Genomic DNA, 27,120 nt, shown 5'->3' with positions numbered 1-27,120 from the left:
GAAGAATCCGCCTGCAATGCGGGAGACCTGGGTTCGATCCCTGCGTTGGGAAGATACCCTGGAGAAGGGAAAGGCTATGCACTCCAGTATTCTGGCCTGGAGAATTCCATGGACTGTACAGTTCAGGGGGGTTGCAAAGAGTCAGACACGACTGAGTGACTTTCACTCACTCACTCACTCACTATGCCGTCAGGGCTTCCCAGGTGGCTCAGTGGTAAAGAACCTGCCGGCCAATGCAGGAGTTGCAGGAGACTCAGGTTCAATCCCTGAATCAGGAAGACCTCCTGGAGAAGGAAATGGCAGCCCACTCTAGTATTCCTGCCTGGGAAATCCCATGGACAGAGGAGCCTGGTGGGCTACAGCCCACGGCGTCGCAAGGAATCGAACAGACCTCAGCGACTGAGCACACGCGCTCTACGTCTCCAGGGCATTTTTATCCGGTCATGTCTGATTCTCTGGGCCCTGGGCTGGAGCCAGTCACCATCACCACAGCTCAGAGTTTTGTCTGCCTGCAGCCTGCTCCCTGCTGGACTGGACCCAGCTCTACACTGGCCTCATCTCTGGTCCTCTGGTGGGTAACCTTCTGGGGACCATCCCTGCTTCTGTCTGTTGGGGGGTCCTGTGGCTGGAGCTCCTGGGTACCATCAACCTCTGGCACTCTCATCCCAGCATCCTCAGGACCTGTCACACTCTGGCTTCCCATCAAGGGGTTCTTCTATCCCGCAAGCTATGAGGCAGAGTAAGGGAAGAGAGGAAAGTCCCTATTTTGTAGATAAAGAAACTAATGTTTCAACTGAGAATTAATTAGAGACCAGAATCCAAAAAGGTCTTCCAGTTGGAGTCCATGGTGGGCATACTCACTGATCTTTCCCAGATGTTAGAAACATCAATTTGCCTTGCTCTAGCTGACGAAACATGAGTGAAAGTCACGTGTTAGTTCCAGGTGAAACTGAAGAGCTAGTGTGTAATTCACCACAATCTCGACCTCCTACTGAGGGAGCTTCCCCTGGCCTGGATGGCTGAGTGACTACAAAGATCAGAGCCCCGGCCGACCCACAGTGGACGGGAAGCACAGGGAAGCCGTCCGCTGGGACCGGAAGCACAGTGAAGCCGTCCGCTGGGACCGGAAGCACAGTGAAGCCGTCCGCTGGGACCGGAAGCACAGTGAAGCCCCCCCGCTGGGACCGGAAGCACGGTGAAGCCGTCCGCTGGGACCGGAAGCACGGTGAAGCCGTCCGCTGGGACCGGAAGCACGGTGAAGCCGTCCGCTGGGACCGGAAGCACGGTGAAGCCCCCCGCTGGGACCGGAAGCACGGTGAAGCCCCCCGCTGGGACCGGAAGCACGGTGAAGCCCCCCGCTGGGACCGGAAGCACGGTGAAGCCCCCCGCTGGGACCGGAAGCACGGTGAAGCCCCCCGCTGGGACCGGAAGCACGGTGAAGCCCCCCGCTGGGACCGGAAGCACGGTGAAGCCCTCCGCTGGGACCGGAAGCACGGTGAAGCCCTCCGCTGGGCCATGCCTCTAAGGAGGCGGGGCTGTTTGTCACTGCAGCGTAACCTCGCCTGTCCTGACTGATACCGTGTGACTGTTTACGTTAGACACGTCACTTACAGAGCGTGCGCTCTCTGTTGGCTTCATCCCAGATACACGAGGCACAGAGGCTGCTCACACACAATTCCTGCCCTCAAGGGCTTCGTGGTCCAGACACCTATTTGAAAGTAGGCTGCCCACCCTGAGCTGGAGGGAGGAGCAGGACCAGGCGAGCGGTACCTTGGGGATGGCTGCATATCCCCTAAGCAGTAACCCCCTGCTGTCTGCAACATCACTCAGGACGGAAATGAAGCTGTGAGGTGGTTAATGCCATAGGCAGCTTTTCCTGGGGGAGGGGAAAAAGGATGAGCTGTGGCTGGGTGGGAGCAGAGGGCCGGGGGAGGCTGGGTGGGAGCAGAGGGCCGGGGAGGCCGGCTGAAGGGTGCTGTGCTCTCGGCGACTCATTTATCGCTACATCGCATTACTCGGTCTCCAGGGAATCCAGAAGACAATTAGTACATTCAATTGCATTAGAGTAATTCCTGTTTCACATTTCCCCCAACTCAGATAATGACAGCTTTCCTGCAATTAGGAGAGGGTCTTCTCTGTGTAAAGATTAATTGGGTGTTAAACGAGCAGGGCTGCCTGAAACCAGACAGCTGAGCTGGAATGAATTAGATGTGAAACAGCAGCTCCGGGCAAAGGGTGAATAATTCATTCATGACCACAGTCAGCTGCAGACTTGAAGGTGCCCCACCAGAAACCCAGGCCAGCGCTTGGGAGGGGTTGTCAAGAAAGACAGGGTGGCGGGGGAAGGCGAGTGCAGGAACAGAGAGGAACAGAACCTGGGGGCCCCCACTCTGATGGGAGGCCGATTTTTCTCAACTGGGGCGTCGGTTAAGGTCACCTATATGTGTGGTGTTCTAATCATATGAGCCCTGCCTTGCCTTTTTTTTTTTTTTTTGGCCTCACTGTGCAGCCTGTGGGCTCTTCATTTCTGACTGGGGCTCAAACCTGAGTCCTTGGCAGTGAAAGCGTACAGTCCTAACCATGGGACCTCCAGGGAATTTCAAGCCAGCTCCCTCTTAAACAGCTTAAGACAGATCTTAGCATAAAATAAATGCTCAATAAGACTCCCCAGGCTCCCACACACCAGCATCTGTGAGCACTACTGCATGTATCACTTACAGCCTTGATGACAATACTATTATTACTCAGGGTGTTACCCGAGTCCCCTGGAGCTCAGAAAGGTGAGACTTGCCTCGCAGTGGGTGTAGGATTCAAAGGGGATGCCCAGACTCCAGAGCCTGCATATCTGCAGCAGCTGAGCTGGGTCTCTTGGTGGGGAAGAGTCTGTGGCCCCGTCCCCAGCTGAGCACAGAGGCCTGCATCTGTGCAGTCCTTCTGGCTTGGTCCGCCTCTCATCTTTGATGGGTGGGGAACGGGTGAAAGTGAAGGGCACTCAGTCATGTCCGACCCTGTGACCCCATGGACTGTGTAGTCCATGGAATTCTCCAGGCAAGAACACTGGAGTGGGCAGCCTTTTCCCTTCTCCAGGGGATCTTCCTGACCCAGGGATAGAACCCAGGACTGGGTGGTAAGCGGTAAAGTCCTGCAGACCAGGGGCTCACTGGATGGCTGGAGAGAATGTGGGCAGTAAGAGGAAAAGAGGACACGGGAAGACGAGGGCCCCGCTCAACACGCAGGCGCCTGAGCCTATTTTTGTGAATGTCTGTCCACGTTTTCATTCACGTTACTCCGTGGCCCCGCTGGCCTTGGGCCCAGGCCCCCAGGGAGGCTGCGCAGCAGCAACCGGCTCTCGGGTTCAGGACCCTCTGCTCTGCTCTGCAGGCGGGCGTGTGTTGTTTCTGACTTCCTATTTCTATGAACCATCAGGAGTTCCCTTCTTGCTCTCTGGAAAGGTAGAGAGAAATGGGAGAAATACAGGACTCTGAGGCCTGGTATCAGGGGCTCACCGTCTACCTGGAGGCGCTGAGGGGGCCAGCAGGGTGGACGGGGTCAAAGGGCACGGCTTGTTCCCCCCCCCCCCCGCCAACATGTCCCACCTCTCACCATGGGAGCGCAGCCCATGTCTGGAATAAGCCTCTGCCACCACGGGCAGACCCCTTCTCGGAGAGCTCTTAACCAAGGGCGAGGCAAAGGGCGACTGGGGTGCTCTCTCGCCTCCTGTCTGGACACGCTGGGATGGGATGTTACCAGAGGGAAAACTCCCAGGCTGATGGAGACGATTCTCGTTCAGAGCATTCTGGCTTCAAGTTTTTCCTTTAGGAGGTGATCGGGTGGGGACAAAACCAGCTGTGTTTTTGAGCACAGGGCTTCTATTCAGATTCGATCAAACTCTTGTTATTTGGGAAGCTGCCCATCCTAGTTCCTTCTTTGTTTAAAATCCGCCCTGGACACAGAGAACAATGGGGGCGGCAGAGGTCCTTGGGGCTGGCTGAGTTGCTGCTCTATGTGTTAATGTGTGTGAGCATATGGGAATGTGTGCATGGGAGTGTGTGGGTGTGAACCGCGGGCTGTCCGGGGCTGACCCCCCGCCCTGCCCCCAGTGCCTCCCTCTGCAGGACCTGCTCAGCTCTTCATTCACCCCACAGTTCAGAGGCCGAGGCCTAAGCATCAGTTCCAATGCCTCAGCCTGTGCGGGGCTCCTGTCCTAACCATGACCCGCCTCCAGCTCAGTGCCCCTCTCACAGGCTGCAAGAACACAGCGTTTCCAGACACGCTGAGAGCCCTTCCTTTGTCCTGCTGGCCCGGGCCTCTGGAATGCCCTCCCCGCTCGGGCCTCGGGAGGACTCCCACCCATACTCTCCTCTGCAAAGTACAGCAGTGTCGGGACTGAGGGCCCTGAAGCCCAGCGCCCTGGGGTCACATCCCGGCTCCAGCTCTCAGCACCCGAGTGGCTCCTCTGTGCGGCCTCATTCAGTTTTCCCCCAGGGGCTGCGGGGAGATTGAGCCCCTGGCGCAGGGGGAGTCTGCACCCGGCTCTTGAGTACATCAGCCCACGCTTGATTCCCTCGCTCAGAGTCAAGTTCCCCGCCCTTCCCTGAGCTCTCAAATGTGCTGGGTGCCAGGGAGATGGTGGGGCACAGGCAGACCTTGTCCACCTGGAGTTCGGGATCTAACACGTGTGCCAGAAAGTAGACGTAAAATGACAAGCACCATGGGCTCCCCTGGTGGCTCAGCTGGTACAGAATCCGCCCGCAATGCGGGAGACCTGGGTTCGATCCCTGGGTCGGGAAGATCCCCTGGAGAAGGGAAAGGCTACCCGCTCCAGTATTCTGGCCTGGAGAATTCCATGGACTGTATAGTCCATGGGGTCACAAAGAGTCTGAAACAACTGAACAACTTTGACTTTCTACCTACTCGACGCTCACCATAGTTCCCCGTGTGTGGTAGGCCCTCACGTTAGAGTTTAGAGGAACAGGTGTTTACTAATGGAACCTAAACTGCAGACAACAAAGGTCCATCTAGTCAAGGCCATGGTTTTTCCAGTGGTCACGTATGGATGTGAGAGTTGGACCATAAAGAAAGCTGAGCACCAAAGAATTGATGCTTTTGAACTGTGGTGTTGGAGAAGACTCTTGAGAGTCCCTTGGACTGCAAGGAGATCCAACCAGTCCATCCTAATGGAAATCAGTCCTGAATGTTCATTGGAAGGACTGATGCTGAAGCTGAAACTCCCATACTTTGGCCACCTGATGTGAAGAACTGACTCATTTGAAAAGACCATGATGGTGGGAAAGATTGAGGGCAGGAGGAGCAGGGGATGACAGAGGATGAGATGGCTGGATGGCATCACTGACTTGATGCACATGAGTTTTGAGTAAACTCCAGGAGTTGGTGGATGGACAGGGAAGCCTGGCGTGCTGCAGTTCATGGGGTTGCAAAGAGTCGGACATGACCGAGCAACTGAACTGAACTGAACCTGTGGAAGGTACTTCCACATTCACGGTCTCATTTTAATCTCTCCAGGAGCCTCCAAGATGAGTGTACCAAACCCCACATCAGATGAGGAAACTGAGGCTCAGAGGGGTTAAGTGATTTTCCCGAGGTCCCACAGCTCATCGGTGACAAACCTGGGACCCAGATCCAGGTCTGCCTGATACCAAAGCCCCAGTTCTTATCGGTTGGCAGTGAAGGTCCAGGAGAGGAAGCAGTGACCAAAAAGAGGCCGGAAGGAAGCTGCTCTAGGAACCAGCCCTGCAAAGGCAGAGAGGCAGGACATCGTCCTCCCCCCGGTCTCCAGCCTCACTTGCCAGAGGCAGCTGACAGTCGATCTCACTTCTGATGGCCTCAGCCAAGTGGTCAATGGAAATGAATCCAATTTGTTCAGCAGGGGAATTGAAGAGTTGGCTTGTATTAATGTTCTGAAGCTAATAAGTAATTTATGCTCACTGGAGCCAAAAGTATGCCTTTCTCCTCTGAATTGAGAATCGGTCCTGTTAATAAGACCATGTCGTCCAGGTGGCCTTGTTCTTTGACCACCTGATGCAAAGAGTCGACTCACTGGAAAAGACCCTGATGCTGGAAAAGATTAAGGGCAGGAGGAGAAGGGGGTGGCAGAGGATGAGACTGTTAGGTAGTATCACAGGCTCGATGGACATGGATTTGAGCAAACTCCAGGAAACGGGAGCATAGAGGAGCCTGGCGTGTGGCAGTCCACGGGGGCGCAAAGAGTCCGACACGAGTGAGTGACTCAACAACTGTTGAGTACTGAGGTACTCAGTACTGAGGAGTACTGAGTACATCCAGGTACTGAGGAGCCTGGCGGATGGTCTGCTGCATGGGCTGGGGATGGATGACCAGGAAAGGAGCAAGATAATGACGGCACAGAGGAGGATAACGTCCCGGGGTGGGGGGAGCAACTACAGAGAGCAGGGGTGGGTGCAAGGTCCCCCTGCACCGGCAGAGACACCTCAGCCTGAAGGCCAGGGGAGGCTCAGGAGCCAGCACGGGGCCGGTGGCCTGACTGCCATGGTCTCTCTGCCCTTTGCCGCTGCCCAGAGGTGACATGAACCTCCTGCTGCAAATGGAGAGATGGACGCATAGGGAGGCTGCATCCTTACCCAACCCAGGTTCCCCAGCTGGGCAGAGGCTGGTCTTTGCAAACGCAGACCCAGGTCTCAGGCTGGCAAAGCCCATGCCCTCCTAACCCCAGAGTCAGAGTCCACCATTTGGCTTCCCTCCCCCTCCACTGTGGACAGAATGCACTGCTCCACCCTGCTGGTCTGAGCTTCCCCAGTGGCTCAAAGGGTGAAGGATCCGCCTGTAATGGGGGAGACCCAAGTTCTATCTCTGGGTCGGGAAGAACCCCCGGAGAAGGGAATGCTCAGGCCACTCCAGTATTCTTGCCTGGAGAATCCCATGGACAGAGGAGCATGGCAGGCTACAGTCCATGGGATCTCAAAGAGTCAAACAGGACTGAGCAACTAACACTCAAGTCCTGACTAACACTCAAGTCCTGCTTGTGTGGTTTGACCGTCACTTGCTCTGACCAACAGAGTGCATGTGAGATTAAAGATCGTTGACAGTTCTCTGCCACTCGCCCCATCCAGAGAAGGAATCCTTTCTGCTGGTGCTCTGCAGGGCAGTGGACCACCTCAAGTGCCCCGAGCTCTGCACCTCGTCTCCCCGTAACCCTCCCTGGGTGGCAGCCCCGGCTGACAGATCTGTCTCAAACCAGCATTCAGTCCCGGAGGCCTCACCCACCCGAGGCTGGGGCAGGGGCATCCAGGCTTTCCGCTGCCTCCACGATGAAAGCACGTCACTGAACGGCATGCCACGCTCCCACAGGTGTCTGTAGTGGGTGGAACAGTGCCCCTTCCCCCACTGAGATATGCGCTCAGAACCTGTGAGCGGGACCTGACTTGGACAAAGTGTCTTTGCAGAAGTAATTAAATCACACACAGGTAATTGGTATCAGGTGGCTCAGTGGTAAAGAATCTACCCGCCAATGCAGGAGATGCAGGCGATGTGGGTTCAATCCCTGGGTCAAGAAAATGCCCTGGAGGAGGAAACGGCAACCCCCTCCAGTATTCTTGCCTGGAGCATCCCAAGGACAGAAGAGCCTGGTGGGCTGCAGTCCATGGGGTTGCAAACAGTCAGAAACGACTGAGCACACACGTGCCTGCACCTGAGACGAGGTCATCCTGGCTTTGAGCGGGTAGCCCTGAAGTCACCAAAACTGTCCTTAGGGCAGAAGAGGAGACATAAAGGAGAAGGTGACGAGGATGAGGCATGAGTGGAACGTCGCATCTACAAGCCTGGCCAGCACTGGAAGCTGGAAGAGGTGAGGTCCCCCCAGAGCCTTCAGAGGGAACGTGGCCCTGCCAACACCCCAACTTCAGAGCCCTCCCACCCCCTCCTCTCCCACTCTAGAACCCACATCAGGATTTCCCAGGCAGTTCAGGGGTTAGCAGTCTGCCTGCCAACACAGAGGACACGGGTTTGATTCCTGTTCTGGGAAGACCCCACATGCCTCGGGGCACCTAAGCCCATCGCCACAAGTACTGAGCCTATGTTCTAGAGGCCGTGCTCTGCAACAGGAGAAGCCGCCACAGGGAGAAGCCCAAGCCTGTCAGTGAAGCCGTAACTAGAGAAAGCCCGCGTGCAGTAATGAGGACCCAGCGTGGCCAAAATCAATAAGTAAGTAAATTAAAAAAAAAAAAACACATCAGAAAACCAAGGCCATTATTGTAGGACTATCTCACATCCACTCTAATTTACATATGGAAGAAATAAACAATTTTCCAAGTAACTATTTTCTCTTTTTCAAACTATTTTAAGCTTTTAACTAAGATCTGGGAACACAGTCACAAGACTTGAGGTCCCCGGTGTGGAGCCTCCGGCCTAGGGACGGACTCAGGAAGGGTTTTCACCTGTAACAAGCCAGCCTTACCTTTCTCCTGAGCCATTTCCTGCAGACAGAAGTAGATGACTCTGGCTCCCAGGCTGAAGCCGATCAGGGTGACAGGCCGCCGGCCCTGGGGAAGAAGGGACACAGGTGTGCACAGCAGTTCCAGAAAGGCTGCCCTGATGACGGCGGCCCTTGCACACTTGTCAGCGGCTGCCTTGCACTTCATGCATGGGGGCTGTGCCGTTCCTGACCTGGGCTCTGATGTCTCCATCAGGAGAGGCGTTTATGCAGGAGGGCACCTGCTAGGGAACTGGCTTCCTCTGAGGCTGACAGGCAGTGTTTCACTGGGCTAATTTCCTTTTATCCCACACCATTTCCCAGCAGCCGTCTCTCCTTCCCCGTCTACCTGTGTGCGGCAAATGACTGCAGTGAAGGGGGCCCCTTCTGGAGCTGGGAGAGGGGGCGGGAGGTACCCCCAGATGCGATGGAGAAGAGGGCAAAGGGTGACGTGGAGCAGGGGGACTGCTCTGTCCCTAGATAGGAAAGCGTGGTATGAAATGCTGGCCTTAGACTAGAAGAGGAGACAGTACGTTAGAGTGCTGTGTCTGGAATGGAAGGCTGATGAGGGGACCTACTGTATAGCACGGGGCCGGGGGGAAGTACCGTCTGTTGTAGGACGTATGTTCAGTTAACCTTAACAGTGCATTGAGAGTCCTTGGACTGCAAGGAGATCCAACCAGGCCATCCTAAAGGAGATCAGTCCTGGGTGTTCATTGGAAGGATTGATGTTGAAGCTGAAGCTCCAATACTGTGGCCACCTGATGCGAAGAGCTGACTCATTTGAAAAGACCCTGATGCTGGGAAAGATTGAAGGCGGGAGGAGAAGGGGACGATAGAGGATGAGATGGCTGGATGGCATCACCGACTCAATGGACATGAGTTTGAGTAATCCCCGGGAGTTGGTGAGGGACAGGGAGGCCTGGCGTGCCATGGTTCATGGGGTCGCAAAGAGTTGGGCACAACCGAGTGACTGAGCTGAACTGAACAATGCATTCCAATGTACAGTAGGTGCAGACAAGTACTGTTTGAGTCTACTTATACAAGGGGCCTGGAAGAGTCAGATTCACAGAGTCAGAAAGGATCCTGGTAGATCCAGGGGCCGTGGGGGGCGGAGGGGAGAGGGGACGGGACTCAGTGTTTCGTGGGGTCAGAGTTTCAGTCTAGGAAGGTGAAAAATTCGGGAGATGGATGATGGTGCGAGTTACACCAGTGCCTCTGAACTGGACACTTAAATATGGTTAAAGAAGTATTTTTATCTTATGTGACTTTCACCACAATAATAATAATAATGAAAACATAAAAAGGGATTCCCCTGGTAAGGCTTCCCTGGTGGCTCAGATGGTAAAGCGTCTGCCTGCAATGCGGGAGACCCGGGTTCGATCCCTGGGTCGGGAAGATCCCCTGGAGGAAGGAAATGGCAACCCACTCCAGTACTCTTGCCTGGAAAATCCCATGGACTGAGGAGCCTGGTAGGTTATGGTCCATGGGGTCCCCTGGTGGTTCAATGGTTAAGAATCCTTTCCAATGCAGCACGTGTAGCTTTGATCCCTGGTTGTAGAACTAAGATCCTACATGTCTCAGAGCAACTAAGCCTGTGTGCAACGCAACTGCTGAGCCTGCGCACTGCAACCAGAGTCTGTGCCTCGATGAGGGATCCCACGTGATGCAGTGAAGACCCGAGGCAGCCAAATAACAAAAAAACACATAAAGAGAAAAATGGGGGGTTCCAAGTCAGACGCACAGAGGAACTTTCTGACTAAAGAACTTGCAGAAAGTGCAACCTGGAAAAGAAGGTCAGGAGAGGGGTCTGAGTACAGGGTCTACAGACACGGAAGCAGACGGCAGGGGCAGGTGAGTTTCATCGGACCAGCCGGCCTCAGCACCCTGTGCCTTTCCCTTGTTTTGGGGCCAATACGTGCATCCACTCCTTGCTGCCCCACCTCCATTTACTTCCACAGAAGTCCCTCCATTGAGTCATATTCCAATTCCACAGGAACTTTGCAGTCAAAGCTGCCAGTCACTGCCCAACAGCTACTCTTCCTTCATCCTTGGTAGCAAAACTCCTGAGCTTTTCTGCCCCCACCCCCACCCCCCACAGCTACCCAGCCAAAAACTAAGTTTCTCCAACTTCCCTGTAGCCAGGGATGGCCTCAGGACTGAGTCCTGGCCAAGGGATGCCACGGGCTTAGCTGCCCCGAGGCATGTGGGATCTTCCTGGTCTTTTACTTGTATCTTCCTGCCTCTGACTGGAATGTGGACGGAACCCTGATGGTTTTACGTGGTATCTGGACCACTTAGAGACCTGCTCAGAGCGTAGCTCTGTAGATATCTGCGAAAGAAGAGCTGACCTTGACCACACCTGCAGAGGCCTCTGACACTCAGTCCTCACTTGATTACTTGCTAGGGAGGCACAGTCAGTAATTCTTACTGGTCTGTCCTAGGATATATTTTTGCAGGGTGTGGGCCCACCACTCATCATTCTGGACCTTGGTTGCCCAACCAGGGATGGAACCTGGGCCCCCTGCAGTGGAAGCTCAGAGTCGTAACCACTGGACTGCCAGGGAAGTCCTCCTAGGACACTTTTGTGACTTGAGCTGGTGGAGCAGTGCAGACCCTTTAAAGCCACCGGGCTACCCCGATGTGGGCTCGTCTGAGGTATGACATCCACCCACCAGTCAGCTCCCCTGCTCCCTCCCACCTCCGCTCCAGCCAGTCCTGGGTACCTGCTGCCGGGAGAGCAGGATGTGGGCCAGGTGCTTGCCAACCTCCGCCGATCGATGGAGGCACACGCCCCAGGGGTTGTCAATGACGTTGGCGACACTGAGGAGTGAGGCTGGCCAGGTGAGGGCGGCCACGATGCCTGGGGAGGAGGGGTACAGGTGATGAAAGCAGTCAGGGTGAGGGTGGGGGGTCCTCCTAGGGAAGTGACTGGCTGGCTACTGGATGCCCGAGTGAACGCCTGCAGTCTCTAACTTGGGATTGGTAAGTTTCCCAAGTGCTGCCAAACTGCTCACTAGCCCGGAAGAAAAGGGAAGCTCAAGCATTTCTGATACGTGGACTAGATCTCAGGTTCAAACATCTGCCACGGGTGGGATTCCAGAGATGGCCCAATCGATCACGCCACCCTGTATCCCTCCCACTTTGCCATAACCCTGCAGCGCCCCCGGCCCTGCCTCCTGCCTGTCCACGCTAGGCTCCATCACATGACCCGCTTTGGCCAATGAGACGCTGCTGGATGAGAGGTGTGAAATGGACTTGTGCCTTTGACGCACTTCTCCCAGGGGTGTGGGCTAGCCTGCGACCCCAGGAGTGGAGGAGAGACAAATGGAGAAGAGCCCGGTCACCCTGGTCACCCCAGACAAAGCTGGCCGACACCTGGCTGGCCAGCTGACACACAGATGCATGAGCAGGCCCAGCAAAAGTCAGCCAAAGGAAGCCGACGCTCCTGAGCTACTGTGATAAATGACTGCTATTTTAAGTCATTGGGTTATGGGGTGGCTTGTTACACAGCAGTTACTAACTGATACACTAGGTGATAATGTGATTGGCTGTTTATCTATTTCCTCCCTATGAAGACCATGATAACCATGTCACAGACAGGGTCACCGAGGGAATAGCACAGTGCCTGACTCCCTGGGGGCCTCAGGCAGGCAAAGGCACAGAAGCAGTGTGGCCTGGGAGTGGTGGGCATGCCGCTGGTCGGGGGGAGGGGAGGCTTACCAGACAACACGGTGTACTTCAGGGCCTCCTGGGCCACCATGTTGGCAAGACCGCTGAGGATGGTCTCCAGGGCGTTGCCGAGCTCCATCAGGTACTTGGCCTCCCAGGCCAGGCAGTACTGCTCACGGCTTCGGGCCAGGGCAGCCCACGGGGCGCTGAAGGTGCCTGGGGAGAGCGCGGGCAGGTGGGGTCTCTCCTGTCTGGGCTGGAGGGGGCCCCACTGTCCCCGACAGGCAGGGACAGAGGCCCACTCACCCTCATGGGGGAGACAGGAGGACCAGCCCTGCCCACGGGCAGCAGCTGGCAGCGGAGCAGGTGTGCTCCCACATGGAGCACGGGGCTGCCTGTGAGTGGGGGGGCTGGGGTTCAGGACCCAGTTCCTGCGTTCCTTAGCAAGGTCGTCAGTGACCTTGAGCACCGGGGGCCACTATCCCCTGCTGAGCCTCACTCTGCCGAGCTGTCCAGTGGGGAGATTACTACTTATCTCCTTTCACCGAGTAGTTGTAAGAATTAAGCATTCCAGCGACCATGCACGTAAGGGCTCTTGCCTCCCCCTCTGCAGTAATTCTGGCATCAAGCCGCTGAGGGCCTACGAGAGGAACACACGGGCCACATGGGCTCGCTCCCTGAACCAGCCGCATCTCATTCACACCACCTGGGGGACAGTCTGCAAACTGGGGGCGGAGGGCTTTGAGGCCAGCTCTGCCATGAGCTCGCTGGCTCCCCCGACTTTTCTGAGCCTGAATTTTCTCACCGAGGGACTGGAAATGGGAGGGTGATGTCAGCAGCACCATGTGCCCGGCGCCAAGCAGGAGAAGAGAACCATGACGCCGGCACCGTCCTCCCTCCCGGTCCGCCCTCAGACGTGAGGGTAGTGGCCCCTCTCCAGCAGGACACTCAGCCCCCTGTGACCTGGCCCTTGCCTTCCTCACAGCCTCACTGTTCATCATGTTGCCCTTTGGAAACACACGCTTTTGATTCCATCTCTTTGTTCACTGTTTCATTCCTACACAGACTTTAACCGGGGGCCTAGACCACACCAGCCCCGGAGCCTGACCCTGAATATGCAGACCCTGGTCACTGCAGGAACATGCTGTGAGCAGGTACCAAGCGCTGGGCAGCTCTGCATTGAGGGTTTTCTCACAGACTCTCTGATTTAACCTTCGACATAGCTTTGGAAATGGAGCCCCACAATTACAAGGGATAATGTTATATCATTTTACAATGCAGGAGGCTGAGCCACCCAGATAAGAAGCCCTCAGCCCAGGGAGGGAGAGGACTGTGCAAACCTCATGGAGTCTGGTTTGCAGACTGTGGGAGCACAGAGAAGCCCTGTGCATCTCTGCCTGTGGCCCAAGCGACCTTCCATCCTTACCTTTCTATGAGCTTCCAGCCTGCTTGCCTTATCTCCAGGGAATCCCCTCTGGCACTCTGATGGGTCTCACACATCCTGCGCTTTCCTGCCCTAAGTTCTCATCATGGCCCATGACTGTCCATTTATTTTTGCTTCGTCTGATGCCCGTCTCTCCCGCAGCCTGTCTGCCAAGCGCTCGATTCGCAAAGCCTCATGAAAGCAGGATGAGTGAAGGGAGGGAGGAGACAGCTTCCCACTGCCTCCAGGTTCCGGCTCAGCCAGGCGCCTCGACGGGAGTTTTGCTGACAAAGACCCCTGAGGGGCTGCTCCCCCTCTCTGCAGGGACCCAGGCAGAGCTCTGCAGCAGCTCAGGGGTTAATTGTCTCTAGTTATGAAGACAGACAGCTCTGAGAGAGGATGTGGGCAGATTGTGTGTGTGTGCGCGCGCGCACACATGTAAGGCTGCATGTGTATGTACTGTACACATATGTGTACATGTATGTATGGGCGTACGTGCATGCGTGTAAACATGTATGTGAATGCTCACGCATGCCTATGTGTGTACGTGTAAATGTGTGTATGTGTGCGCATGTAAGTATATGTACATGCATGTGTGCAAGTGTGTGCATGTATGTGTGTGCGTGGTGGGCTGTGATGCTGGCCCAGGCTCTGGACCCAGCCGGGCAGCTTCCTGGTCCCAAGGCTCGCAGCAGGGCACACTGCCCTCTGAGCCTCGGTTTCTGCAGGTGTCAGAATGGAAAGAGGGCATCTGACTCACAGGGGTCACGGGGACCACCTGGTAGGCTGCGTGAAAAGCATTACGTAAACTATAAAGCGCTCTCCTGCCTTCTATCACCCCGCGGCCAAGAACATGGGCCATGGAGCCAGACAGAAAGCGGGTGAGCCGCGCCCTCTTCCCTGACTAGCAAGGGCAGCCCTTATCAGCCTCGGTTTTCTCATCTGTAAAATGGGGGTGATAACGATGCCCATCTTTGTGGCTCGACGTGAGGGCCTAAGTGAGCCAATGCATGCAGGATGCCTGGCTCAGCGGCGAGCTACTAGACTACTATCACGATTACGTGCAATGCTGCTTAATAAAGGGACAGACCCAGGAAAGTCCATCTGTTCCCATCACAGGTGGAAGCAAGCCTGTGAGGATAAGAGACTTCTTTCCTGGCGTCAAGGAGGCAGGTGATACTTCCCTCCAGAACTTCGTCTAGCTCGGCTGCACTTCTTATAACTGCCCCCCTCTGCCTGGGGCGCATACTGCACTAGGCTGCTGGAGGAGAGCCCTGAAGACAATCTCCTCCTCCCCACCCCCCAGACGAACTTCACTTTGACCTGGAGCCAACTCAGCCAGGGGGTAAAATAACCATGAAGGATTTGCTTTCCACACTGGTCAGAGCTGCAAACTGCTTCACTCAAGACTCTTCATCCTTACTTCCTATCTTGGTCCTTCCGTAGCACCGAGAGTGCCATGAGACAAATGAAGAGGAACCCGTGACCCCCTGGCTCAGGAGACCTGGGGTGGAATCCCGCTGTGCCGCCTGTCTGCCACGGGACCCCTCTAGCTTTCCTCTTCATCCAGATCAGGGAAAGAACAGCTCTACTTCAAAGGGTCACGTGAGGTCATGTACATCAGGCCCCTAGCGTGTGGGTGAAATGCCTGACTCAGGGTGCTAGGTGCTCAGTCAATGCCAGAGACTGCTGTGCAGGGACCGGCCGGGGTGAGCCTCACCAGTAATACTCTGGGGCCCAGGAAAGCCTCTCAACAGAGCCTGGGCATTTTCTCGCCTGCTTCCTGCTATGTCACTCAGAGGAACTGTGGCTTCGCCCCGGGAACCCACCGGGCTCTGAGTGTGGGTATGTGGTTGGGATGCCCCGGCGTCCCGCTCAGCCTGCTCTCTGCCTGGGCTGACGCCCTGCTCATCCTGTCTGCCGAGCCTCGCGTGGGCACTTGCAGCAGTGAGCCAGCAGGCAGTGCACCTTGACGTTTATTCCTCAGGCCACCCTGGCTGGAAGTCCCCCACATCACACATGTTCAAAGTACAGCCGCAAAGGCAACTAAGTAATGCTTGTGGAATGTCACTAAAAATCTACAGGTCACCTTGTTTAATCTTTGTGAGTGCCCTGAAAGGCAAGGATAATCTGCTTTGCCTCACAAATGAAACAGCCAAGGCACAGAGAGGTTAAGGAAATGGCCTGAGGTCACACAGCCAGTGTACCGATTTCTCAGTTTCGTGCTAAAAGTCCCCTGCTAACCTCCATTTGTTCTGAGGAGAAGTCCAAACCCCTGGCCACAGCTCACACGCTCCTACATGATGTGGCCCCCCCAACCTCCTGTCTCCCAGCCCCCTGCTCCAGCCATCCTGTGCTTCTTTGGCACCACAGGCCTTTCCACACGCTGCCCTTTAACTTGGTATTCGTTGCTTTCTCTTCTTTACCTGGCTAATCCCCAGCTAGTCCTTAGCCTAAAAAGTTTCCTCTAGTGACTTTTCCCTCACTCCCCAGAAACACTGTGCTTCCCCTATTGTGCTGCGCATACAGCATCCCTGTAATTCTCTGCTCAGTGATCTGTCTCCTGCCTTGGACCATATGCTCCACGGGAGCAGAGGCCATGACTGTGCTGCTCACCACTGGATTCCTAGGGCCTGGCTCAGTGTCTGGCAGAGTGTGCTCAGTGCTCTGCAAAGCCTGCTGAAAGGATGGACTGATGGGTGGATGTGTGGGTGGATGGACGGATAAATGAATGGATGGATGGATGGATGGATGGATAGATGGATGATGGATGGATGGTTATATGGATGATGGATGGGTAAATGGATGGAGGGGTAGATGGACAGATGGATGTGGATGGGATGGATGATTATATGGATGACGGATGGATGGATGGATAGATAGTTGAATGGATAATGCATGGATAGATGGATGGATGTGTAGATGGACAGATGGATATGGGTGGGTGGGTGGATGGATGCGTAGACAAACAGATGATGGATGGATGATGGATGGATGGATGGATAGATGGATGGATGGACAGATAGACAAATGGATGGATGGATGATGGATGTGTAGATGGACAGATGGATGATGGATGGATAGACGGATGGTTAGATGGACAGATGGATGTGGGTGGGTGGGTAGATGGATGGGTAGACAAACAGATGATGGATGGATGATGGATGGATGGATGGGAAGACTATGGGATGAAGTTATCTCACCACTCTGAGCCTCAGTCTCCTCTGAAAAATGGGGCTCTCCTACCCCAGCCCTACAGACATACACCGGCCAAAAGCCTAGGCAGCGTCTGGCCCACAGCAGCAGACCCAGCTCAGCCAACGCCCACCCGCTCTGCATCCTTTTCTGCCCCCCGTCCTCACGGTATTTTCCGGATGCCAGCCATCCCGTGATGGCGATGGTGATGTGCAGCTGCCTGCCTTCCGTCAGGGGCAGAAATGTGAACTCCTCAATGGCCCCAACACGCTTCTTCATCTTGTATCCTAAAGACCAGATACAAAAATGAGGATGGGGGTGCCTGGGGCCCCCAGGGAATGTTGTCGGCATGGCTCTGTGTACTCACACACTCTGTGCCCTGTTCCTCAACACACGTCTCATTTTTGAACTCATTAATGTTGGTGCCATGATTGTCCCTAATTACAGATGAGAGTAAGAGGCTTCCAAAGGCCAGTGAGCCCCGTGAGTGGCAGAGCTGGGGGTTGAAACTCAGAATCCAAGTTTATAAACCACTGCTCTGTCCTGATTCAGTGGGTACTATATCGTTTTCCTGCCCACGAACCTCAGGAGCGTAACACACCCATCTTAGTAGACCAAGATTTTTTTTTTAAGATTTTTAAAAATGTGGACCATCTTTAAAATCTCTATTGAATTTGTTACAATACTGCTTCTGTTTTATTTTGGTGTTTTTGGCCGCAAGGCACGTGGGATCTGCGCTCCTGGACCAGGCACCAAACCCCTGCCCCCTGCGCTGGAAGGCAAAGTTCTTAACGACTGGAGCAGCAGGGACGTTCCCATGAGCAAGATGCTTAATGTGGGCAGCTACAGGCCACCTGGGGAGAGGAACAGGAAACTCGGTGTGATGAGGGGCCTACCGGCACATGTGGAAAGACTCCCTCCCCGCCCCCACCAGGGGCTGCTGCTGAATGAAAAGCAGCCTTTTTCTCTCGTAAAGTGTAGGTGTAAGTTTGTCCTGTAAGTGTCTCTTACACGGGGAAGCTCAAGCATCTCTGAGGCATCCCACCTGGAAATTTCCCAGGTGGCGACAAGAAGTCCAATAAGACCCTCCCTGAAGAGTCTACACTGGGGGCAGTTTCACAACCTCGGCCCTTCCCCAGACCCGTGCCGAAGCCTGCCGCAAGTTCTGGAACTCAGAGAAGAGGAAAGCCACGTCCTCCTCCTCCTCCATCTCCCGGGGAGTTCCCCTGGTGAGAATCTGGGCATGACCCTTACGGGGCTGGGCCACCCGGGGCCGCAGACCCCTCATGACCGCTGCTGCTCTGGAGCCTTACCTGTCAGACCGGCTCCAGCGGCACCGAACAGCGAGGTCATGATGGCGATGCCGGCCGCTGAGCCCAGAGCCGCGGCCCCGGCGCTGCCGATGATGGTGGCGGCCCCGGCAGCGACGAGAGGAGCGGCCAGGCCCCCGGTGACGCCTGCAAGGACAGCCGCCCGTGCGGGGGACAGGAGGGCGTGAGCACGCGGCCCCCGACATGCGTGCGAACACACTGCCTCTGCATGCGGCAGGGAGGCAGCCCCCCAGCTGATCCCCCTGCAGTGGATACCAAGCGGGGGGATGCAGGGGAAGGCCCAGCGGTGCCGCCGAAGCACAGGGTGGCTCGAGCAGGGAGCTGGCAAACAGCGGTGTCCAGGGCGGTGGCAGACCACACAGGAGCACGCGAGCTGCAGCAAGCAGTCTGAATTTCTCCCCAGAGCAAGTGGGAGAGAGCAAAGGAGCTTCATCACGCAACTGAGCAAGCAGTCCATCGTGACTGTGCCCTGAAGCCAGTCCCTGGGGTCATCCCACCCGGCCCGGCCACATGTCCCGTCTCATCTTACCGATCACCGTCCCGCCTCCCACGGTCGCCAGGCCTATCAGCAGATAGCGCTTCCACTTCCTCCTGTTCTCCTTCTTCTTCCGGGATGCCTCGGCAGACCTGCGGGAGAAGAGGTTGCCCTCTAGGGCCCGCGGTGCCTGGGCAACCTTGATGCCACCCCTCCTCCCCAACCCCCCAACCTAGCCTCCGGGCTGCAGGCTCTATCATGCAGAGCGAGGTACCAAAGTTACCCCGGGCCCGTCCATCATCGATGGTCTTAAAAAGCTGAAAACGTTCTAAAAACCCAGTATGTGGGATATGCTACTTACCCAGTCGATTCATCCTAACAGGGTTGCAATTTGAATAATGAAAAGACAAAGAAGTAATAACAGTAACAGCAAAAGAAGCACAAAGGTATCTTTATACAGAAGGACTTGGAACGAGCACTACACAGTTACAGACCCCGTCACCTCACTCTCTCCTTCCCCAGCCCGCGCTCTGCCATCTGCTTTTGGAAACCAATTTCCCTTGAGAATAACCCTTTCAGACACGGGTTAGAGAAATGTCTGTGCTGGAGACCTTGGCTTTGGGGCAACAACAACTAGAGCCATCCGGACTTGAGATCTGAGCCTGAGAAAACGTAGCAAAAGGGAACCAGTGTTGGAAACTCGGGTCAGGCAAATCCTGAGAATCCCTCCTGTCACTAAGGCCAACTGTCCTGTCTGACATTCGGCCCGTGGTGCTTCGGGGCAATAAGGCGCAGGACGGGAGACGGGCGGGAGGGTGCAGTCATCACCAGCGTGAACTCTGCACTGAACCTGGAGTTTGGACAACAACTCAGTGCTGGAGCGATGGCAGATGACGGCGATAATGAAAGAAGGGTTAATATTTATTGAGGACTTTTAACACGACTGCCACTGTGCTTTGCACTTCGAATGGCTTATCTTATCCCAGAAGCAGTTTTCCTTTTTATTGTCCGCGTATCACAGCCGCGTTTGGGGATGAGTGTACCCAGCTTCTGAGCGGCAGTGGGGAGCAGCGCAGGGAATCTTGGACACAGAGCCCGACAGCCGGCCCTGCACGTGGGGCCCTAAATGGAGGCTGTTCCCACGAAGCTCCATCTGCCCGAAATTTAGTCCCCCCTTTCGTAAAAAGGGGGATAGGACATCTCCCTCCTGAGGCTGTTGGTTTGTAAAGATTCAATTCATTAAGGAATTTAAGTCTCCTGCTACGCCTCCTCCTGCCCTGCCCCGAGACCAGCAACACTGTTGACCAAGATCACTCTTGTCATCCTGGGACTCAGAACCAAGACAGTGTGGACTAAATTTAATTCATGCCTTCGATGGACAGACGTTCATGGAGCGTGGACAGCGGGCGGGCACTTCTGTGTGTTGGCAAACAGGACCACGCGGTCCTCAATCAGAACTGTTCCCTTCCCATCTCTCGCCTCCTGAACCACACGTGATAGCGAGAAACCGTTCATTCTCCAGTCAGCGAGGAGAAGTGGGATTTGAGATGGGCACTCAGAGACCTGCTAAGCATTTTGGTTGTCGGCCCGCTCACTTCAACCAACTGTCTTAAATTCCTTGATGGATTCCTTAACGAATCTAATCTTTACAAACCAACAGCCTCAGGAGGGAGACATTCTTATCCTCCTGGGGGTACAGCCCAGCACTTCTCGGTTGCTTCACTACTGAGCGGAAACCAGCTCTCCGTGATCATAGGTGCTGGTTTCCCATGATTGAAACGCACGCCATCAGACGTGCGGGAAGAGGTTGAACCACACGCATCGATCGTCACACGATGGTGATGAAGGGCCTGGGTTGTGCAGTCAGGTTTCATACCCTGTAAACTAGGCTTGGATCCTCCCTCTGCTGTGGTGGGCCACCAGCGTTCTCCAGATGTCCAGTTATGCCCTGAGCTGGTCCCCGCTAAGGAAAAATGATCCTTCTCTGCCCTGCTGAGCTGAGTGGCCCCATGACCCGCTTTGGCCAGTAGGTGGAAGGGATCTGTGTCACTTCCTGCTAAGACCCCTTCTGCTCTGCCCCGAGACCAGCAACACTGTTGGACCAAGATCACTCTGTCATCCTGGGACCAAGACAGAGTGGACTAAAGCCACAGCCAACCTGAAAGAAATGCTCCTTTTTCTTGCTGTAAGCCACTGAGACACGGAGGTCATTTGTTACTGCAGCAAAACCTAGCCTATCCTGGTGGACAGAGCCACTTACTAACCTCGGGATTAGGTACAAATAACTTGTCCTGTCTGAGTTTCCTCATTCATGAAGAGGGGATGATAATAGCCCTGGATTCCCAGGGGTACTGGGAGGGCGAAACGAGAGTCCACACAGGTGACTAGCACGCTGTAATCATTCCGTGTGTTTATTGCTCCCATCATTCTTTCCATGGTTATGATAACTTCCTCAACACAGGCTGGAGATATACTTTGGCCCTGAACGGCTAGCACCATTTGGGGCAAAAGGGAAGGCTGGAAATGAGCTGCTTTCAGCAGAGTTCGAGGCCTGAGGAGGAATTCCAGCTGCTGGGGGAACACATATGAGGAACACACAGGAGCCACGAGCGGCTGGCTCTGCGGACTGACCAGCAGTATCTGGTTCAACAAACGCTGCCTGGGAGACACTGCAAACTGGGGGCAGAAAGGCTTCAGCCCAGCTCTGCCACGAGCTCACCAGCTCACCTGGGTTTTCTGACCTTCAGTTTTCTCACTTCGGGACTGGAAATGATGATACAGCCCCAGAAGGTGACCAACGTCAAGCAGGAGAATAAGAACCGTGACGGTCTGCCCCTGTTTCTCCCTCCCTCCTAGGTCCTCCTCTGCCTTGAGGACGGGGTCACCTCTCCAGCAGGACACTCAGGCCCCCTTGCGACCTGGCCCCTGCCTTCTTCACAGCCTCATGGTTCATCAATTCCGAACTTACACTTTACCCTCCAGAAACACTAAAGTGCCTGCAGGCACGCCTCCTAAGCCTCAGTCCTGTGTTCCTGCTGCCCCTTGGCTGCCAAGGACCTTCTCACCTTCCTCTGTCTGGCTAAACATCACTGTCCATTCCAGAGTCGTCTCCTCCAGGAAGCACGCCCTGAGCCTCAAGGTTGCCTGACTGCCCCTACCCCAGACCTTCCTATCCCTCTGTGCTGTATTAGCCTGGAATTCTGGACCGTTGATTTTCAAAGGCTAGGCTCTGGATGAACCACATCAGGAGCCCCAGCAGGAAGGTGTTAAAAGCACGACTTCCTGGGTGAGGAAACTATTTGTAACAAGCTCTCTGGTTATGTCAAGTTTGAGAACCACCGGGGTGAGCCTTTAGGACATAGATCAAACCTTTCCTGCCTCCACCCTCAGTAGCTGGCTCTGGGACTGGCACCTGGATGCGGCTCAGAAGATGTTCCTCAGAAAGAAAGATTTGGAGGTGAACATCTCACTGCAGTGATCTATTCTTCCGCTCATTGTCCACGTGTATGAAAACCAGAGGGCACATACATTTTGGCTAAAGAAAATATTTAGCCAGAGTTCAGGCCGCTCACCATCAAGAATGAAACTTCCGGGATATTAGAACAAATCCCAGGGAGGTCCCTGCCTGACTGAATTTAAACAAGAGGAGACACAGGCTGTGAGGCACATCTGCAATGCTTCCTGTACTGGGAAGTGAGAATTCAGAGCATGACACTAAATCCAAACGAAGCCTTGCTCCTCTTCCTGACTTTGCCTGCTGTTGAGGCACCATGGCCACCTGTGCCATCACAGAGCCCCTGGCCACACTCACGACCTGGGATGCCGGAAGTGACCTTGAGCTGGAGTTCAGGTCAGCCTCCCAAAGACAGAAGCGAAAGTTGCTCAGTCGTGTCCGACGCTTTGCAACCCCATGCACTATATATATAGTCCATGGGATTCTCCAGGCCAGAATACAGGAGTGGGGAGCCTTTCCCTTCGCCAGGGGATCCCAGCTCTCCCGCATTGCCAGTGGATTCTTTACCAGCTGAGCTATCAGAGGCTGAAGCCAAAACGCAGATTAGGGCTAAATCCCAGGCTGAAGTCACGGCTACCTTGTGAGGAGCAAAGACAACCACACTGCTCATCTCACGGCTCCACAGAGAAATTTCCCTCATGGCCGCCTTATCTCCTGTGAGAGGGGGTGCCTTCCCCTCTTCTGTCCTCATCGTCACCCTTCTTGTTTTCCCCAGAATTATTTATCACTGTGCTGGGTCTTCGTTGCTGCGAGTGGGCTTTCTCTAGTTTTGGAGAGTGGGGGGCTACTCTCCAGATGCGGGGCACAGCTTCTCACTGCAGTGGCTTCCCCTGCTGCGGACCCCAGGTGCGAGGTTCTCGGGGGCACTGGCTTCAGTAGCTCCGGCCCGTGGGCTCAGTGCTTGTAGCTCTCGGGCCCTGGAGGGGGCTCGGTGAGGCACACGGGCTTAGCGGCTCTGCTGCACGTGGAGTCTTCCCACACCGAGGACAGAACCCGTGTCCCCTACGTTGGCACGTGGATTCTTATCCACCGGACGACGAGGGAAGTCCACCCTTTTCTTTCTTTTTTTTTAAATCACTTTCTGCAAGAGTCAATAGAGAGGGGGTGCTTATCTCTGGGGAGTCTAGAGACACATTCCGAGTAAAAGCTCAGACAACCCATAGAAGAATGATCTTCGCTGCCTTCTTCAGAACTTAGGAGGAAACTGGGGGTTCCCAGCCACGCCTGAAGGGGATGCAGTGAGTGACGTTCAGACTGGATAAGGAAGCTGAATCCGATCACCTGGGCACCCCTGGGCGAGTGACGTCACCCTCTGACCTTCTGTTTCTTCCTCTGCCAAAGCCTCAGGGGACCGCAGTGAAAATCCAACGAGACGGTATCTTGTACCGGCATCTAGAGAGCACTCAGTAAAGGTTAGATGTTGACCATGTTATTATGATGGGCTCAGTATCAACCTCCAGCCTGGCATTCGCTGTTTACTATGTGCCAGGGACTGTTCCAAGCTTTTGATAAGAATGAATGAATTTAATCCTCTGGACAGCCCTATGACAGAGATACGATCACTATCCCTCTGCTAGAGACAAGGAAGCTAACGCATAGGGAAGTGAAGTCACCCAACCAGGAGGGGAAGCTCGGATGGCCGCAGGGCTCAGAGAGGCCCTGAGAACACAGAGGTGGGACATTGCATCCTGAACCCCGGCTGCAAAGGATCGCCCCAGGGTGCCAGGAAGCTCACCTTACAGAAACACAAAACCTCAGGGTCAAAAGACACCTACACGCAATTCGATCCTCTTCTTGGACAGGTGAGAACATGGGTGCTAATGCCAGAGAAGGAAAGCCATGGGCCCAAGGCCACACAGACTTAGCAGCAGAGTCAGAGGACCAGGCTGCTTGGCTGACCAGTCCCTAGGCTTTCCCTGGGTCCCAGATTCTTCCACAGACCACAGATGGAACCTAGAGGTCACCAAAGTCCCTAAAATTTAGTTTCAAAAATGACACCTGTGGAGTATTTTCCCAAGGAAATGGCCCCACAATGGAATAACAGCAATGTTGCTGCTTGGTCTCTAAGTTGTGTCCGACTCTTTGCAACTCCACAGACTACAGCACACCAGGCTTCCCTGTCTTTCACTATCTCCCAGAGCTTGCTCAAACTCATGTCCATTGAGTTGGTGATGCCATCCAATGAGATGAGATGCCATCTCATGCTCTGTTGTCCCCTTCTCCTCCTGCCTTCAATTTTTCCCAGCATCAGGGTCTTTTCCAATGAGTCAGCTCTTCACATCAGGTGGACAAAATATTGGAGCTTCAGCTTCAGCATCCGTCCTTGCAATGAATATTCAGGGTTGATTTCCTTTAGGATTGACTGGTTTGATCTCCTTACAGTCCAAGGGACTCCCACGAGTCTTCTCCAACACCACAGTTCAAAAGCATCAATTCTTTTGGTACGATAGCAAATGTTGATATTTATCATCTAGTAAGTCTGTGCAGAGCTTCCCAGGTGGTGCCAGTGGTAAAGAACCTGCCTGCCAATGCAGGAGATGTAGGAGACATGGGTTCAATCCCTGGGTCATGAAGATCCCCTGGAGGAGGGCATGGCAACCTACTCTAATATTCTTGCCAGAAGAATCCCTATGGACAGAGAAGCCTGGTGGGCTACAGTCCATGGGGTCACAAAGAGTCAGACATGACTTGGCAACTGAACACACATACATACAACTCTGCAAGGCCTGCTTGAAGCACTTTAGGTATAGAAACTTCATTTAAGCCGCACATGAACCTTTGAAGAGGGTGCTACTGTTATCTCCATTTGCATGTGAAGAAACTGAGGCTCAGAGAAGTTAAGTAACTTGGCCAGGATCACACGGCTGGTAAGTGGCAGAGGTGGGCTCTGTTTCACTGTCCCTGATCTGGCATGACTGGTATTCTCGGAACAGAACCTCTGGGTAATATGTTTCTTTCTGACAACAGATTTCCAAACAATACTCAAGAGTTTCTTTCACTTCAAGGCATACTTGAAATGGTACAAATGTCCAATATATCCAAAGGTGCTGGGCAGCCCTTGTGACCATGGTCACTGGGCTCGGTCCAGGTCTTTCTGTACTGACACAGCTCTGGGAGTCAAAACAAGGCTGTTTGGGGTTATTTCGACAGATTAACTTTCCTTCTTTCTCAAGGGAACAACCCCCTCCCTTTGCCCTACAAAGTTGGGTGGGGGGAGGGTGGATGCAGTTCTGAGCTTGGCTTCAAAGCTAAATTCTCAGTTGGGTTCAACTGGCACAGTCTGGCTGCTCAAAGAAACTCTTCGTGGCTGAACAAAACTCAAGGCTGGGAGATATGCCTGGATGCAAGGAGCATGCAGTTAGGCTGTGACTGGAACTGATCTATTACTCCGGGATTAGATCCTCTGTAGGGTGTTCGACAAAGAGCTGAGCTCTGGCCAAGTTTGCCAGGAAAATTTCCCTCGACACACACCTGACCATACAGAGAGAGCAAAGCCCATCAGCCTTGGCGGGCATGGAGGCATGTGGGGAAGGTAAGGACTCCTAGGTATGGAACCCTTGCTGTGTGCCAGCCCTGGGCCAAGCACTTGATAATACAGTTGCATCTGTTTCCCACAACAACCTTAAGATGTTATTTTCATTCCTATACTACAGATAAGAATACTATGGCTTAGAGAAAGGGGGGCCAACCTGCCCAAGGTCAAAAATAAACAGGGATCCTAACCCAGGCCACTCTGACCCACGGACAAGGTGCCATATGAACTGAAGTGCAGGGGGGTGTCAAGACACAGGCTGTTAAAATCACAAACTCAGGGCTTTGAGCAATCATCCGCTCAATCCCCGTCTCCTATAAATGAGGGTGGAGGCCAGAGAGGGAAAGTGACTTGCTAAAGTGTAACACAGCAAGTCAGGGCTGCACCGGGATTCTCCATTCAGGGTCTCCTAATGGGTGGAAGTGGTGGACATCTCAGAAGTCCACTGGAGTGGAAATCTGAGATTTCAGCTAGGCGGGAGGAGGGGCAGACCGGACTGTGTTATCTGAGAAGTGGGAGGCCTCTATTCCCGATAGGCGGGGCCAAGGGTCAGGGGTCCCTTACTCAGAGTCCTCCTCTTTGCTTTCCTTCAGGCTCTCGAGGAAGGTCTCTTCCAGGAGGTCAAGCTCCTCCAAGGGCGCTCGGAGGAGGGAGGCCATGTGGCAGATGAGGACGCGGGCCCGAGCATCGTAGCAGCCTCGAGAGAGAGAGAAAGAGGAGGGGTCAGTTCAGCTCCCAAGCACAGAGATGCTCACTGCAGTGCGATGCATGAGACCCGAACCCGAGACACGTCCCAGACTCAGGGCCCCCAGCCGGTGCATTTAACAGGAGCACAGCTTCCGGGGCAGAGCAGTGGGTAACTCACGAACCTGAATCAGAAGCAAGGTGGCGTTTTTCAGCAGTCAAATTAGCAAAGATTCCAATTTTCACATCCCAAAGCTGTTTAAGGAGGTGATGTCATGATAAAAACCAAATCCCATGCCACACTGACTACAAGGCCCCTGGCCCACTCCATGACCTCATCTTCTAGAATGTTCCTGCTACAGAGCCTTTGTTCTTGGGCTGTTTCCACCACTTGGGAGGCTCATTCCCCTGATCTTGTGGGGCACCTCCTCCTCCTTCAAGTCTCTGTTCCAATGCCTCCTGTCCAGAGTGGCCCCCCTGACCCCGACACACATCCCTCGACCCCTCTGCCTTGTATTTCGTTCCACACAGAGCTTGCCCAAGTCTGATATCATGTCCACTTACTTTTGTTTTTCTCTCCCCGAGAAGTATAAAGCCTATATGTATAAACTCTGTGTGTTCGCTAGTCCCTAGGAGAGCACCCGGCATAAAGAATAAATGTTCAATTAATGACCCAGGTAGGGGTCATTCGCCTTTGCTCAGGTAGAAGTTGTGAGAGTCATCTCACAAAGTTTCAAGCAGAGGACTCCGGGCCCACGAGGAGCCCTGTATGAACACTGCAGAACCGGCCTCCTCTGCTGCATGGTAATTCTGCAGTCCTCCCTGGAGTG

The 27,120-nt window shown here is 54.4% G+C and overlaps 1 protein-coding gene across 9 annotated transcripts in view; it reads right to left on the bottom strand.

Annotated features, from left to right (window-relative positions):
* Nucleotides 1-27,120, bottom strand: part of TMCO4 (transmembrane and coiled-coil domains 4) — a 103,512-nt gene that overhangs the window by 34,437 nt on the left and 41,955 nt on the right. For all 9 annotated transcript variants that reach the window (XM_025278830.3, XM_025278834.3, XM_025278831.3 and 6 more), the window contains 7 exons: nucleotides 26,171-26,303; nucleotides 18,615-18,712; nucleotides 18,068-18,211; nucleotides 16,922-17,041; nucleotides 12,188-12,352; nucleotides 11,191-11,327; nucleotides 8,450-8,534 (listed from right to left, as the gene is read on the bottom strand). In XM_025278830.3, the coding sequence (XP_025134615.2) occupies nucleotides 8,450-8,534; nucleotides 11,191-11,327; nucleotides 12,188-12,352; nucleotides 16,922-17,041; nucleotides 18,068-18,211; nucleotides 18,615-18,712; nucleotides 26,171-26,303 (882 nt within the window). The remainder of the gene's footprint in view (nucleotides 1-8,449; nucleotides 8,535-11,190; nucleotides 11,328-12,187; nucleotides 12,353-16,921; nucleotides 17,042-18,067; nucleotides 18,212-18,614; nucleotides 18,713-26,170; nucleotides 26,304-27,120) is intronic.

Source organism: Bubalus bubalis, chromosome 2 (genome assembly GCF_019923935.1).
Source record: "Bubalus bubalis isolate 160015118507 breed Murrah chromosome 2, NDDB_SH_1, whole genome shotgun sequence".
Classification (NCBI taxonomy): Eukaryota; Metazoa; Chordata; class Mammalia; order Artiodactyla; family Bovidae; genus Bubalus; species Bubalus bubalis.
Note: the sequence above shows the minus strand (reverse complement) of the source record. Positions and strands in the feature narration are given on the sequence as shown.